General features: G+C 36.5%; 1 protein-coding gene across 7 annotated transcripts in view; it reads right to left on the reverse strand.

Moving 5' to 3' along the window:
- Positions 1–78: 78 nt before the first annotated feature.
- Positions 79–14,161, reverse strand: part of evla (Enah/Vasp-like a) — a 36,950-nt gene continuing 22,867 nt past the window's right edge. For 4 of the 7 annotated variants that reach the window (XM_079853137.1, XM_079853136.1, XM_079853135.1 and 1 more), the window contains 11 exons: positions 9,548–9,605; positions 8,822–8,883; positions 6,981–7,754; positions 4,890–5,134; positions 4,660–4,763; positions 4,530–4,563; positions 4,373–4,415; positions 1,935–1,995; positions 1,360–1,420; positions 1,206–1,263; positions 79–1,094 (listed from right to left, as the gene is read on the reverse strand). In XM_079853137.1, the coding sequence (XP_079709263.1) occupies positions 1,057–1,094; positions 1,206–1,263; positions 1,360–1,420; positions 1,935–1,995; positions 4,373–4,415; positions 4,530–4,563; positions 4,660–4,763; positions 4,890–5,134; positions 6,981–7,754; positions 8,822–8,883; positions 9,548–9,605 (1,538 nt within the window). In that variant the 3' untranslated portion in view covers positions 79–1,056. The remainder of the gene's footprint in view (positions 1,095–1,205; positions 1,264–1,359; positions 1,421–1,934; positions 1,996–4,372; positions 4,416–4,529; positions 4,564–4,659; positions 4,764–4,889; positions 5,135–6,980; positions 7,755–8,821; positions 8,884–9,547; positions 9,606–14,161) is intronic. The other 3 variants (XM_079853141.1, XM_079853140.1, XM_079853139.1) reach the window with 1 other exon arrangement.

The raw sequence follows: 14,161 nt of genomic DNA on the forward strand, positions 1-14,161 counted from the left end.
TTGTTGAATGTTCAATGAAAATGCAAGACATTTTTTTGTAATAGAAGCACAGGACAAGACTTTTTAAAAGGGGGAAAAGCTTTTAAAGTTCTTTTAATTCCATCAATCTCTCACTCTCACCATGTGAATAATTTAATTGTAATTTTTGTGAAATATCAACATCAACTTTTAAAATCAGGATCAACCTAATTAAACCAGGATACATTGTACGATCAAACAATTCACCCAATTCTTTCAATAATTCATCTCACATTGTTGTTTATATATATATACATGTATATTCTTCAATGTCCATCTCTTGAGCTCATTGAAAGAGTGTCGATATTTAACCTCATATCTCCAAATTAATTTAAAACAAAATTCTAGTGAACTTCTGGTGCCTCGTTTATAAAATGTTGCACACTCTAAGATCAAATCTGTGCGTACACACGTTTTATAAGTGAGGCCCCAGGATTGGCCAAAAAACAACAACAACCAAAATGTCTCAGACTGTTTTAACTAGTAGTTTTCTGACAGTTTACTAGCACAAATGTGCGCAGTTTGTACTTATTAAACCCAATGATTAAGAGCAGTAATATAAAATATAAAAAGTTGACAATAACTGTCGTGCAACTTTGTATCTCTCTCATTTAATATAATACAATTCTTAACAATAATAACAATGACTGATGAAACAATATAAACTTAGAAAACAAAAAATATCTTCATTAATTTCCAACGTGTTGACTTTAAGACTTGAAAGAGCGAGAGCAGCAAGCTGCAGAGTGGACTGTCTCAACGTTCATACTGGAGGAAATAGAAAATTCAGTGTGAAGGTCTATATTTCCATCTGCTCGTTCATTCGCCCATCCATACACACACTCACTCACTCCAATTCCTTCTGTTCCTCAGCTTTCCCTTGTCCTTCTCAGTAATTCCTTGTTTCTGCACAACATTTCTGCAAATGAATTTTCCGTACCATTGCAGACATGCTGCGAGAACGTTTTCAAGTGCGCGTTCCTGTACTTCCCCGAACCTTCAGTCGTTATCAGTCGTCGTCATTGACATTTCATAAGACTATGTGGAGCCAATTCTCAGCAGTTCCCTTCTAATGGCTAAAAGAAAGAGAGGAAAAATGTAAATATTCTGAAAAACTGAAAAGATATGAACACATTTGTTTTGAATGATCATGCACTTAATGAACTGTCCCACCCCCCAAACCCTACCATCAATGATTTCTTCTTTTACTTTCTGTAATTCCCGTACAACCTCCTCCAAAATCTCCTTTAGAACACAACAGATTTTATAATAGTTAGCAGACCAGTCCGTCCTCATTTTTTGCACCATAATCATACATTTTGAATGATAGTCTGAACTAACCTGTTTCATTCTGTCAAAGTCAAATGACTCGGCATCACTGGTGCTTCCGATTGGTTTTGCCCTGTAAAATATTCATCATAAATATTTAAATACAATTTGAATTATCAAAAATGTACCTGCAAGTCAGGTTTGCTTTAAAAAAAAAAAAAGTATGGTTTTCTGATGTAATCTCAGTTTTTATAAAGGGTTCATTTTCAGAGTTCAACGAGGACATTTTCTGTATGTTTACACAAACACTCAATGCAAGCTTACAAAACATAAAACCTACGTTTTGCAGTTGTCAGAAAGCGAGCATAACCTGCATTTGCATTTAGGTCATTGCAAGCTCATTTTGCCCTGTGCTTTACTTCCTTAACATGACCATTTGTATTGACAACCGAGGCATTTACTCACGTATGCAAACCCTAAGCTCTGGTGCAATCCGTTGTGGAGTGCCTCCATAAATGTAAATTTTAAAAGGAACCGAATGTCGTAAAATAACAAGCAACATTACAAGTCAGGAGACAAAGAACTCACTAAACATGGTGAAAAATGTAATGTTTACTGCACCATAAACCTGTTAAAACATACTGTACCTTGTCACAGCTGAAGACTTGTCTGCAGAGTTTGCCCGTTCCCATGGCTTCTTCACAGGGTCTAAGAACAACATTGAAAAAATGTATGATTCTTCTGCTCACCAAACCTCAATACGCCTCACTATTTACCATAAAACATTTTTCGTTAAATTAATATATTTAAATGTTAAAAAATTGTCTTTACAATTTTCTCTTTACAAATAAATGTGGGCAAGTAAGATTTTGAAAGAAATTAATACTTTTATTCAGCAAAAACTCAATTAAAACTCAAAACTTTGGAATTCCCTGCCTGTGGAGATTAGGCAAGCTGAATCTCTTAGTGTTTTTAAATCTTCCCTGAAAACTTATTTGTTTAGGGTAGCTTTTATATAACTGTTTATAATTGCTATATTATTTTTATTTATCATATATTTCATTGTTTTATTTTTTGCATTGTTTGTTCTATTGTAGGTTTTATGTTTTGTGAGGCGCTTTGAGATGCTTTTTAAAGGCGTTATATAAAATAAAGTTTATTATTATTATTATTATTATTATTATTAAATTGATCAAAAGTGACAGTATAGACTTTTACACTGTTTACACCAGTGCTTCTCAATTATTTTCTGTTACGCCCCCCCTAGGAAGAAGTAAACATTTCGCGCCCCCCAATTCTCCGCCGCGACTGTAAATAGTAGCCTATCACTTGTCTATAAAATTGTTATAATAAGTACACATCTGCATAACATTGTATCCTTATTAACATTAAAGAAAACAAAAAAGAAAGAAATATAGATCAACTTAAAACAAATAATATTATTTTTGTATTTTTTATTTTTATATTTTACTTTATTAACATTGTTTTTTAGTCTGTAACAGAGAAGACTTAAAGTGCATCAATTTGCCTGAAATTAAAATATATAATCAATAAATAATTAAAAAAATTCAAATTGATCAGCAACATTAACTCAGGAGCACAATATATAAAACAATTTGACCTATAAAACAAAAATGAATGAAACAATTTGTGAAAATAAAATTAAATATAATCAATAAATAATAATACATTCAAATTGATCAGCAACATTAACTCAGGAACACAATATATAAAACAATTTGACCTATAAAACAAAAATAAGTCTTTAAGTGACGCCTTAATTTTATTTATTTGCCAATATTTTTAGACACAGCAAACATACTGATCGTTCTTCGTCTCCCACCGTAGTCACGGTGAAGCCAAGCGCAACATACGCTTCGTCATATTTCCTCGTCTTAGCTTTCGGGAGACTTACTTTTGTCTCGTTATCTCCGTCTCTCTCCGCCTTTCTTTTCATCCCTGTTAAATATTTGTCCATGTTGTTTGTTATCTGCACTTCATATCTCCTGCTCTGTGCTCTTGTTCGGTGCAAAAAAAAAAAACACTTCCTGAAAAAAAGCATGTTCTTCGGGGTCTCGCGCGCCCCCCCTGGCATCGCTCCGAGCCCCCCCTGGGGGTCGCGCCCCACTATTTGAGAAGCACTGGTTTACACTGTTACACCAATTTCCATTTCAAATAAATACAGGGATTTTAAACTTTCTATACTGTAAAAAAAAGAAAAAAGAAAACTTGATATTGATAAAAAAAATAATCTTGAGGACCACATCAGCATATTACCATGATTTCTGAAGAATCATGTGAAAATGTGAAGACTGGAAAACTTAGCTTTGCCATCACAGGAATAAATAACACTATGAAATATATTAACTCTTTCCCCACCATTGATGGAAATTTCCATTGTTTGTGAGACAACCCTTCCCCGCCATTGACGGAAAAAATTCCGGCGTTCCGTGTTTTCGCTGTTATATGCGCTATTACCTCTTCTAAAAGAATACAGAATCTTCTGATCAAAACACAGGCAAAGAAGCAGCAGAAACAAACGATATCATATGTAAGCATATGTAAATAATGCAATCACCAACATTTAACAGTATATAAATCAATATGTTCAAAATGCTTTTTGCTCAAAATGTTGATTTTTAATGAAACACCCATATTCAAGAGTTGATAAAAAAGTAATGCATGAAGCTAGAATAAAAACATTTTTAAAAGCAGAGGGTCTGTTCTTTCTTTTGACATATTGCATGGTCAGATATATTCATACAACAAAATATTCTGGGGGCCATGGCATTTTTTATCAAAAATACTGGCAGTCAAATTTAAAAAAAAAATTAAATAAAATACTGGTGGTGACTGGCAACTTTTTTCAAAAATCCTGAAGTTAAGGAGTTAAATCAGAAATGTTATTTTAAATTGTAATATTTCAAAATATTACTGTTTTTATTGTATCTTTGATTTTAAAAAGCAGCATTGGTGACATAAGATATCTTTTAAAAACATAACAAAATCTTACTGACCACAAACGTTTGAACGCTATTACTAAATTATAGTATTATAGTATTTTTTTTTATTTTATGAAACACACCTGAATTTTGTCCACGGGAGGAAGGCGATCCATTAGACTCCTCCTGCAAGAAAGAGATATCATACAGAATAATAATAATAATATAATATAATCAAACATTAAGAATTATACAATCAGTGTGTGTTTAAATGAATAGTGTACAAAAATCATAGTGTACCAGACTTTCTTCTGGTTTCTCGGAGGCCTTTCTCCTATAGAATGACCATATTTAACAATCAAAGTTTGCATAACCACAAGTCATGGATCATTAGTTATGAAATAGAGACAGGAAATGGATGTGGTCTGACCTCCGTGCTAAAAGAGCATTCATCTCCTGCATGAGACCCTCTCCACTTCCTCCACTGCCCCCACTGGAGCGATTGGCATCGTTCTTGCAACTGTTGTCCTCCGGCTACAGAAGATAAAACATGGAATAATCAGGCACCAAGATACCCTTATCACACTTACTGCATAAAAAAAGAAATATGTGAAACATGTTGAGGTCTGGGAGAGTTTGGGAAAGTTATGTGCCACGCACCCGCTGAACTTTACGCAGCTTGGCACCAGCTATAGCTGCAGCCAGGCCTGCCGGAGCAGGACCTCCACCAGCCGGCAGTGGAGGTGGGCTAGGAGGGGGTCCTGTGACGGGTGGGGGCGGCCCGGGTGGGGGAGGCCCAGGAGGGGGCGGAGGGGCCAGTGGACCCGCCATGGATGCCGAGGTAGGGGGTTGAATGGGAGGAGTGGATAAGACCATGGAGGGATGACCCGGTGGGACAGGAGGACCTGTTGGAAGAAAAGAAAGATTCACTGTTGTATTCTAGACTGAGTGCTTAATTGCATATTCATTGCAATAAAATAGACAGCAATGGTGAACATTTGTGTTGACTTAAAGGTGAAGTGTTTACATTGTGCATCATTAGCATTTGCAAACAGGTTTCTGGTTCCCCTCATGTTATTGGTCAGAAAAACAGATAGCCCCGCCCCAAAATCACTCCATTAGTTTAGTCACTGTGTCGGCAGACGCTCCGACGAACACTGCAAATGTTTTGATAGCACCACAGTGTTTACAGTTTTCGGGGAAATATACCTACATATGGACTCAGCAGTAAGAATTATTTTTAGTCGGGCTGGTACTTTCAATTTATTACTCAGGCCAGTACTTCCAAAACAATGACAAATGTTTTATTTTTACCTAAAAACATTTCTCACTAAATTATGTGTGTCTTAAACATACACTACTGTTCAAAAGTGAGACGTCAGTAAGAATTGTTTTTTTTTTTTTTTGTGAAAGAAATGAATGGTTTCCCTAACCCTATTCAGACCTTTATTCAGCAATGACAGTAAAGACATTATTTAATGTTGCAAAAGATTTCTATTTCAAATCATTCAGAATAATGCTCATTCTGATTCTAATATAAACTTTCTATTCATCAAAGAATCCTGGATTTGAAAGGAAATTTCAGTTTCCACAGAAATACTAACCAGCACAAGTGTTTTCAACATTGATAATAATAAGAAATGTTTCTTTAGCATCAAATCAGTATATTAGAATCATTTCTGAAGGATCATGTGACACTGAAGACTGGAGTAATGGCTGCTGAAAATTGCATCCAAGGAATAAATGACATTTTAAAATATATAAAAATTGTAATATTTCACAAGATTACTTTTTGTAACTGTTTTTGATCAAATAAAAGCAGCCTCAGTAAGCACAAGAGACTTCTTTTAAAAACGTTTTTTTAATCTTAGCGACCCCCAACTTTAGCATGTTAGTGAATATGGTTACTATATAAAAAAAAATTCATAAGCAAATTCTTAAACACACTGCTGAAAAACAATGGCATACAATAAACTTCTGATTGGTTTGTAATTTTCAAATAATTTCCTCCAAAGCATTTTTGCAAATTCGACAAAACCTCATTCAGCCAGCTAGATAATATATCTTGGTGACAAATCAGCAGAATTTGAATAATAATACATCAGACCAAACTAAGCATTTAAATTTGCAAAGTGGATGTACAACAATGAACATTCAGTGGAGTAAAAGAAAGAATACATGACTGGTCTGTCAAGTGGCCCAATACTCTCTAACACTGGCCCTGGGTCAGCAGGCCATATCCTTATTGTTAACCAAGCATTTTAACATAAAGCAATGGACACATTTCACATTCATGATCTGCAAGGAGCAGAAGCTCTCAGAACAAAAATGGGGGAAAAAAGGAACATAATGTTAGTTTAAAGTGTGACGCATGGCTTAAACAATACAAATAAATCACCTTTGAGCAAACACAGGTGAACATCACCGTGATGCATATAAATGTTTACTTTAAAATCATAAATCCTCCTTCCTCTATTCAGAACAAAGAAGGTGAGGTAGCTGCCGTTTGTTCAAATGATCTGCCGTGATTTTTGTCGTATTACACATATACAAAAGTCAACAGCCTCATTGACAATGCTGACGGGCCGGTATTTGCATATGGTTTTAGTACAAAGACTGTACTGTTCTCATTGGACAACTTTTGAGATCAGCATGTCATCAGCCCAATTCCACTGGACAGGTGTGTGAAGTCTTTTGGTGGTGGGCAAATAATTACGGAGGGGGCAGCTGATGGGTGTCTGAAATACTTACTGCTGGACGCTGTGGCGTTCTGATAAACAGGCGAAGGAGACGTCTTGTGAGAGGTGGGTGTAGTGTCGAATGGGGCTGTGGCCTGGTATAGCTGCTGTGGGTAGAGGGCGGGGCCTTGGGTGGGCTGGCCAATGAGAGGAGGCAGGGGGCAGGACAATTCTTGTATGGGATAGTGTGGGTTCAGTGGTGCTCCGGAGGTGACCTGCGTAGGAGGGGTTTGGTATGGGTAGCACTCCTCTGCCTTGCCATTGGATGACTGCTGGTGGTGTGTTACGGGCACAAAGTGGGAAGAGTTAGCGAAAGCTTTGGGGCCACAGGTTGGGCCGTTGTTTAGGGGTGGCAGGGGGAGGGAGAAAGGCAGGGTAGGTTGGTTTACTGGTCCTGCCATTACAACGGAGGACGATGCAATGGGTAAGGGGGCGTACATGTGGGTGGAGGACCAAGTGGCGTGTTTGGGGTCCAGGTGGGCCGTTGGAGGAGAAAGAGGGATTTGCTTGACGTTGCGAGGTGGAGGGGTGACACCTGGCTGTACGGGGGAGAAAGCAGAAGCCAGAGAGGTGGATAGCTGGGAAAGCTGCTGGGCCTTTTTTTGAGGGGAGTCCACCGTGCGGTAGCCGCTCTCCCGTTCCTGGGAGGAGGCGTGGGAGGAAGACGGCATGGGGTTAAGGTGAGCATAGGAAGGGGGGAGAGTGTTAGCCCGATACAGTCTGAGGTCATGCAGAGCGGTTTCGGGCTGAGAGGCAGATGCTGACACTTTAAACTGAAGGGTGGAGACTAAGAAACGGAGAAAAAGACAAACGGTTCAACACAAATGACAAACGAAAAGAGAGAAAATATGAGAGTGACAAAAATCAAGCATCAAAGTGTATAAAGGAACTGAAAAAGATGAAATGTGAGCAAAATATACAATTTTTATAGCACGTTATATGCTACAGGTGAATCTCACAAAAACATCTCAGTCAGATTTCAGAAAAATAAACATGGAGAAATAACAAAATTAAGCATATTTTATGACCAAGATTCTGTTTCATTGTAATTCTATTTTCATGACAATTAAACACCGCCTCCCAAATTCTCAATACAATAATGCTAAATCTATGTTTTACTTTTGAGATTTTTACTTTTGAGAAAACAATATTAGTTCTTCTCAAAGGTGATTCACAATAGATTTATATTACTGTGACACAAAAAGTATTCAAATTAATAAAAGTAACCTATTTTTTTAAACTGAGCATATATATAAAGACACATTATTTGACAATTTTAATTACTAAATAAATAACACTAAATAACTTATTAATGTAAATATAAATCAAATACTAAATTCAACAACTACAACCACAATATGAATTAAAAAATGTAAATTGTCAAGTATATTATTGTTATTATTTTGAATTACATAAATGGCAATGATATCTGTATACTGACAAGGGATTAATTATCATGAAATAATGCACAAATCTTAATTGTCCAACAACAGGCTTAATTTTCTTGACATGTTTCATGAGATTCACCAAAACAGAATGCTGTTAATGGCATTATGAAAGATGACTGTTTTGGCTGAACTGATTCAGGCTTAAGCAGGTGCTGAAACAGAAAGAGAGCATGTGTGTATGATAGAGGATGGGCATTGTGTGCTGTTTGGAACAGGGATCTGTTCTCCGGCCAGGGAATTTGATATTCCTCAGTGTTAACACTTGTCCAAGCAGACACTAAAGCCTACAGGGTTAATCTGTGGTGGTTTTATGAGTGTGTGTGTGTGTGTGTGTGAAGGTGTGTTTTAATTGCACAGCATGTAGTCGCGTATCATATTCCACAGAGATGTGGCATTTTTAGCCTACCTGCAGAACCTGATGTTCGTCGTTCCCTTTCCATCTGCATCTGATGCTGGTCCATTATTTGCCTAGAAACAAATGTTAACTCACTTAAAAGTGAAATCTAAACACCCTCAATCCACTGAATAAACTGCTTACTGACACAAAGACATGCTCATTATGTGTATTCACACTTTGTCCTGTTGAGCTCAGTGAGATTTCAGCTTTGCATCTGACCACTAGAGGGCCCAATCTAAACTTCATGTCATGACAACAGTTCAGAAGTGTTCTCAATCTTCATGACACCAATATGTGAAGACTACTAAATGCAAAACCAATGTATTGATGAGTAATTTCTGAAACAGTAATACACTGAACAAACTCTGACCTTTAATGTTAAAAGTGAAGTGTGTAATTTCATTGTCTAGCGGCACTCAATAAAATAAAATGTTTGTATTGGTTTCCCAAACCCTCCTCATCTGCAATTGGTCGAGCAAACAGACAGTCCCGCCCCAAACTCATGCTATTGGTTAACTCACTGTCACTGTGTCAGGCAGGATGGTCAAGATGCTCAAACAAACAGGCATATTTTGATGAGTGTTTACACATTTCAAAGAAACCAGAAAAACATTACACACTACTTTAAAGGAGGATATTGTGTAATTCAGGACAGTGCCCAGTTATTAAAAGCTTGATTAACATGTGACAGCCGTCTCAGAAAGAGTAAATGTCATCATTAGTTACGGTCCGCACCTCCTCTGAGCCTCGGCATCATCATTCGCCGGTCCATTCTGACGATGAGCTGCTGGACCTGAAGAAAAAGAAAATAATTGTACCTCATATGGATATTTTATTTAACTGTCTCTCAGGAACTGTAAAATGTGTCTGATTGCATTAATATATTCTGGTTTATGGTTTTCACAAATCAGGGTATGTCACAAAAAACGGTTCATGTTCATCTGCCTAATTTCACTAGCAACTACTAATTGACAACTGAATGAGTTCGACTGGAAACATGGCCTTTGACAACAACATCAAAAGATATAGTGTTTTCTCCTCCCTAAACTAAGACATCTAAGTGCTAACTAATCAAACTACTACAGTCCAATAAATCCATCGTGAGACCAAACCATATTATGGCCAAACAACTAAACAATAATTTCATGTCACAATTGCTCCTCATACCCAACATCTCATCACTGGTCGACTTAGCAGTCATTCTGAAGCCACCATAATTGTTCTGTTGAACTTGTTGAGCTCTGCTAATAATGGTAAACATAGCTCTCAGGTTACTGAGATGATGACTATTTACGTCATATGACATTCAGGATCTCAGTATGGGGCATAGGAGCTCAAGGGAGAGAAAGGCCCTGAGCATACATACAACCGGCACATCCGGGAACTTCACTGTCAATTTCGTAACCGCCCCTTTTTAGGGGAAAACAAGCCAGACTTCCCATAGACTTCAATACAAAATAGCGGCACAAAACAACGTCCGTACACAGCCGGCAGACGTGTATAACTTCCGAAATCACTTAGATGAAATATGTCGAGTAATTATATGTCCACCCTGCCTTCCATAGAGCGTGAACGATACATTTATAAACTTAATTTGGGCAACTTAAAAACATGTCCCTTTCATTCTACCAGCGTCAAATTGGTCTAACAACCCCACCCATTGGCCAGAAGTGTCTTACCTGGACATTTACTCGTACCTCATCAAGTCACCAGGTAGCCAGTGAATGATTTTACTACGGTTTTAAGAAGTAAACATCTTTAAATGTATAATATTATGTCTTTATATTTAGAGTAGCTACTGAGTGCACTTTTCTGTCCAGCCATACAACTAGCCTGATCTAACTTTCGATAGCATCATCCGTAATTCATGATATTTCCATAACAGCAAGATATTGATGATGATGATGGCAGGCAGAGATGGGCATAAATACATGGAAATGTATTTAAAATAAAATAAAAATACAAAATACTGTGTGGAAAAATTTAATTAAATACAAATACATAATAGGGGTAGCCTACTGTGTGAAAAAAAAAGTTTAAATACAAATTACATGTTTGTAAGGGTTAGTACACGTCCTCAATCCGATACTGTGTATGGCGCTCGCCGGATTGTTTTCCCCTAAAAGTGGGCGTGAACCTTTTCAGAGACGTTCTATGACGCTACGCCGGTTGTATGTATAGGCATATCTAATGTGGTTGATAATCTTTGGTTGCTAGGCACCATCAAACATACCTCTATCTACTGTGAAATTTAAGGTGGCAAAATAATGAGCTGTTCACACAGATAGAGTATGCAGGGTTCTCAAAACTTAAAAAACACTGAAAAAAGGTGCATTGGAGAAATACATTCATGTGCGTTTGTACAGAGAGAAACAATTCAAAAAATATATTTATTAAAATGTATTAAAACCTTCTAAAGGCCTGTTCATGCCAAGGATGATAACTATAACTATAAAAACTTTTGAGTTATAGTTGTAATAATCATATCAATACTAATAGAATAGAGGAGCCCACAGCACAGCTACAACAAAACCAACAAGGAGGAACGATATTGTTGGAATCACAACGATTTTTTCCAGATGATGAATGATAAAAACATTGACAGCCAATCAGAATTTGAGCCAAATCAGAGCTTGAGCCTTTAAAGGCAAAAGAAGTGAATGCTGAATGCAAAAGAAGATATTTTAAAGAAGGTTGGTAATGAAACAGTTGCTGGTCCCCATTGACTTCCATAGTATTTTTTTTCCTACTATGGAAGTCAATGGGGTCCATCAGTCGTTTGGTTACCGACTTTCTTCAAAATATCTTCTTTTGTGTTCAGCAGAAGAAAGAAAGTCATACAGGTTTGGAACAACATGAGGGTGAGTAAATGAGGACAGCATTTTCAGTTTTGGGTGAACTATCCCTTTAAAGTGGTAGATGACATAAGAATAGACAAAATTGAAAAAAAGTGACTAAGGCCGGTTCAAGCCAAGAATAATAAGTGTAAGATAGTGCTGTCAAATTGATTACTTGTGATTAATTGGGTCTAACATAAAATATTCTGTGTGTATGTGTATGTATGTATGTATATATATATATATATATATATATATATATATATATATATATATATATATATATACACACACACAAACTAAAACTTTTTAAAACTTTTATGTTGCATGTGATTAATCAAGATTAATTGATTTGACAGCACTACTTTAAATTACTGCCACAATAATGTTGTGTATTAACATTACCTTCTCAAATACTTGTCAGCAAATATTAATAGACTATAAATAATATCGTATAATCCCTTAAATTAAAATTTTAAACTGCACAAATACCCCAGTCAGCATTTCAACGTTTATTCTCCCAAGAACCAGTATCATGGATCAAGATAGAATCACTTTTGAATTTTGTTTTATTTCTGCGAACGGAATCAACGTCAATGTCGCAACATTGTTTGAACGCCTTACTTTTAGTACAGATCTTCAAATTTTAAAATTGATTTCTAAATATTTTGTTAACCTTTTTATAACCATTTAGCATCAAACATTGTCCCATTGCCATATCCGCATTACTTCAACATTGAAACAACTGACAATATTTAAACCATATTTCACTGTTAATATAAAAGTAGACCATCTGCTGACTGGGACTGAACAAACAATAAAAAAGCACCACCGGATGTCTTGAAGTAACACAGAAAACACTAATCACAGTGGTGGTATATGTTTTTTTGATATTACACCTAATGAAAGAACCACAGCATTTAAATAGGAAATCTCAGGCAGCACTGCAGATGATCATAAACAGCAAATCATCCACAGAGCATGAAAAACATATAATAAATACTAAATTCTGCTTGATTAACAAGTAAGGGAGTAACATATGGCGTTTCTTTGAACAGTCATCACAGATTGAGTAAATAAGCATGATAAATGACACAGTTTCGAAGACCTTGACATTAGCAGTTGTCAGCAGGATCAGTCTGGGTCTAAACAAGCTGCAGATGACAGGTGGGATTCTGCTTCCACATTTAATGATTAAATGATCCGTGTCTTTAAGGTGATTATGGGAGCTAAAGTCTCACTAATATAGTGCCATTATGCAGTGCCATATCCTAAAACACTCTTAAAGTCCCCGTGAACCGGAAGTTGCAAACGACTTTTCTCCAGTGTTATGACGTATTTCCAAGTGAAACGGAATATTGAACAGAGGGCAGGGTTTTACTCTAGCGCTCCTCCTCTCAATCTCTCGCTCATAGCAGACTAACGGTTTGAGGGGAGTGGTTAAGCGTTTTCAAACCAAGCCGTCAAACCTACGTCATCAGAAAAAGACGCCATTCCAGACCGGAAGTAACTTTTCAGATTTTGATTAAAGATTACCATGGTAAAATTTTTTTTTTTTTTTTTATATTTACTTGCACGGATTAATTGTTCACCACAAGACTAGTAATATGCGCTAACAAAGTAAATAGGGTCAATTTTGATTTCATGGGGACTTTAATGACTTCCAAAAATAATAAACCAAGATCCATATTTTAATGAGAGTACAAAAATATCCTCAGTGTAATAAAACTATGCTTATTTAGAAAAAGGAATAGCTATATTAAAGTATGTGCTCATGCTGATTCCAAGAGGGAAAACAGCTTGTCATTGGCCAAAAAAAGAAAATTTCTGAGTAACTGCAGCAGCAGAACTGAATATCAAGTTCCTGAAGCAACAGGAATGGGAATATATTCAAATGTCACGTAAAAGCAGCATTTCACACGGTGTTGCAAACATGCAATCCACCTGAGGTCCTGAGGTCCTGCCTGCAGCAGATGGTCCCATTTCATCTGTCCCTAAATCACTGATGAACATCATAACAGACACTATCTTCATAACTGAAACTCTTGAAATATTGAAAACATAAACCTCAAGTTAGTCAACTTGATCATATAACAAATTAGTCAATATAGGATCTCCATAAATATGGACCAACAGCATAAAAATCAGAGGACCAAGCTTACTCATAATAAAACCGATATACAATATAATTTCACTGACAGAGCCTTACTGGATAAGACTGCATCGTTACTATGAGAACTTGGTATTTTCATGACAGCCAGGAAAAACAGAACTCATGTACACACAGAATTATGAAATGTCAATTTGCAGACCATAAATCATTAATCCAAATCCTGTTGACCACTTCGGGTAATGCCGCATTGTCTCACTACACCAGCGGAGAAAAAAATGCAAGTATCTTTCCGCTAGGAGTTTGGCCCAAGAAGTAGATGAAATATCTTTTTATGGACACTTCTCAAACAAAATATAATGCTGTGTTCTAGATTCAACCATAATGCTCGATATCAATTAA

The sequence above is a fragment of the Squalius cephalus genome (genome assembly GCF_949319135.1).
Source record: "Squalius cephalus genome assembly, chromosome: 20".
Lineage (NCBI taxonomy): Eukaryota > Metazoa > Chordata > Actinopteri > Cypriniformes > Leuciscidae > Squalius > Squalius cephalus.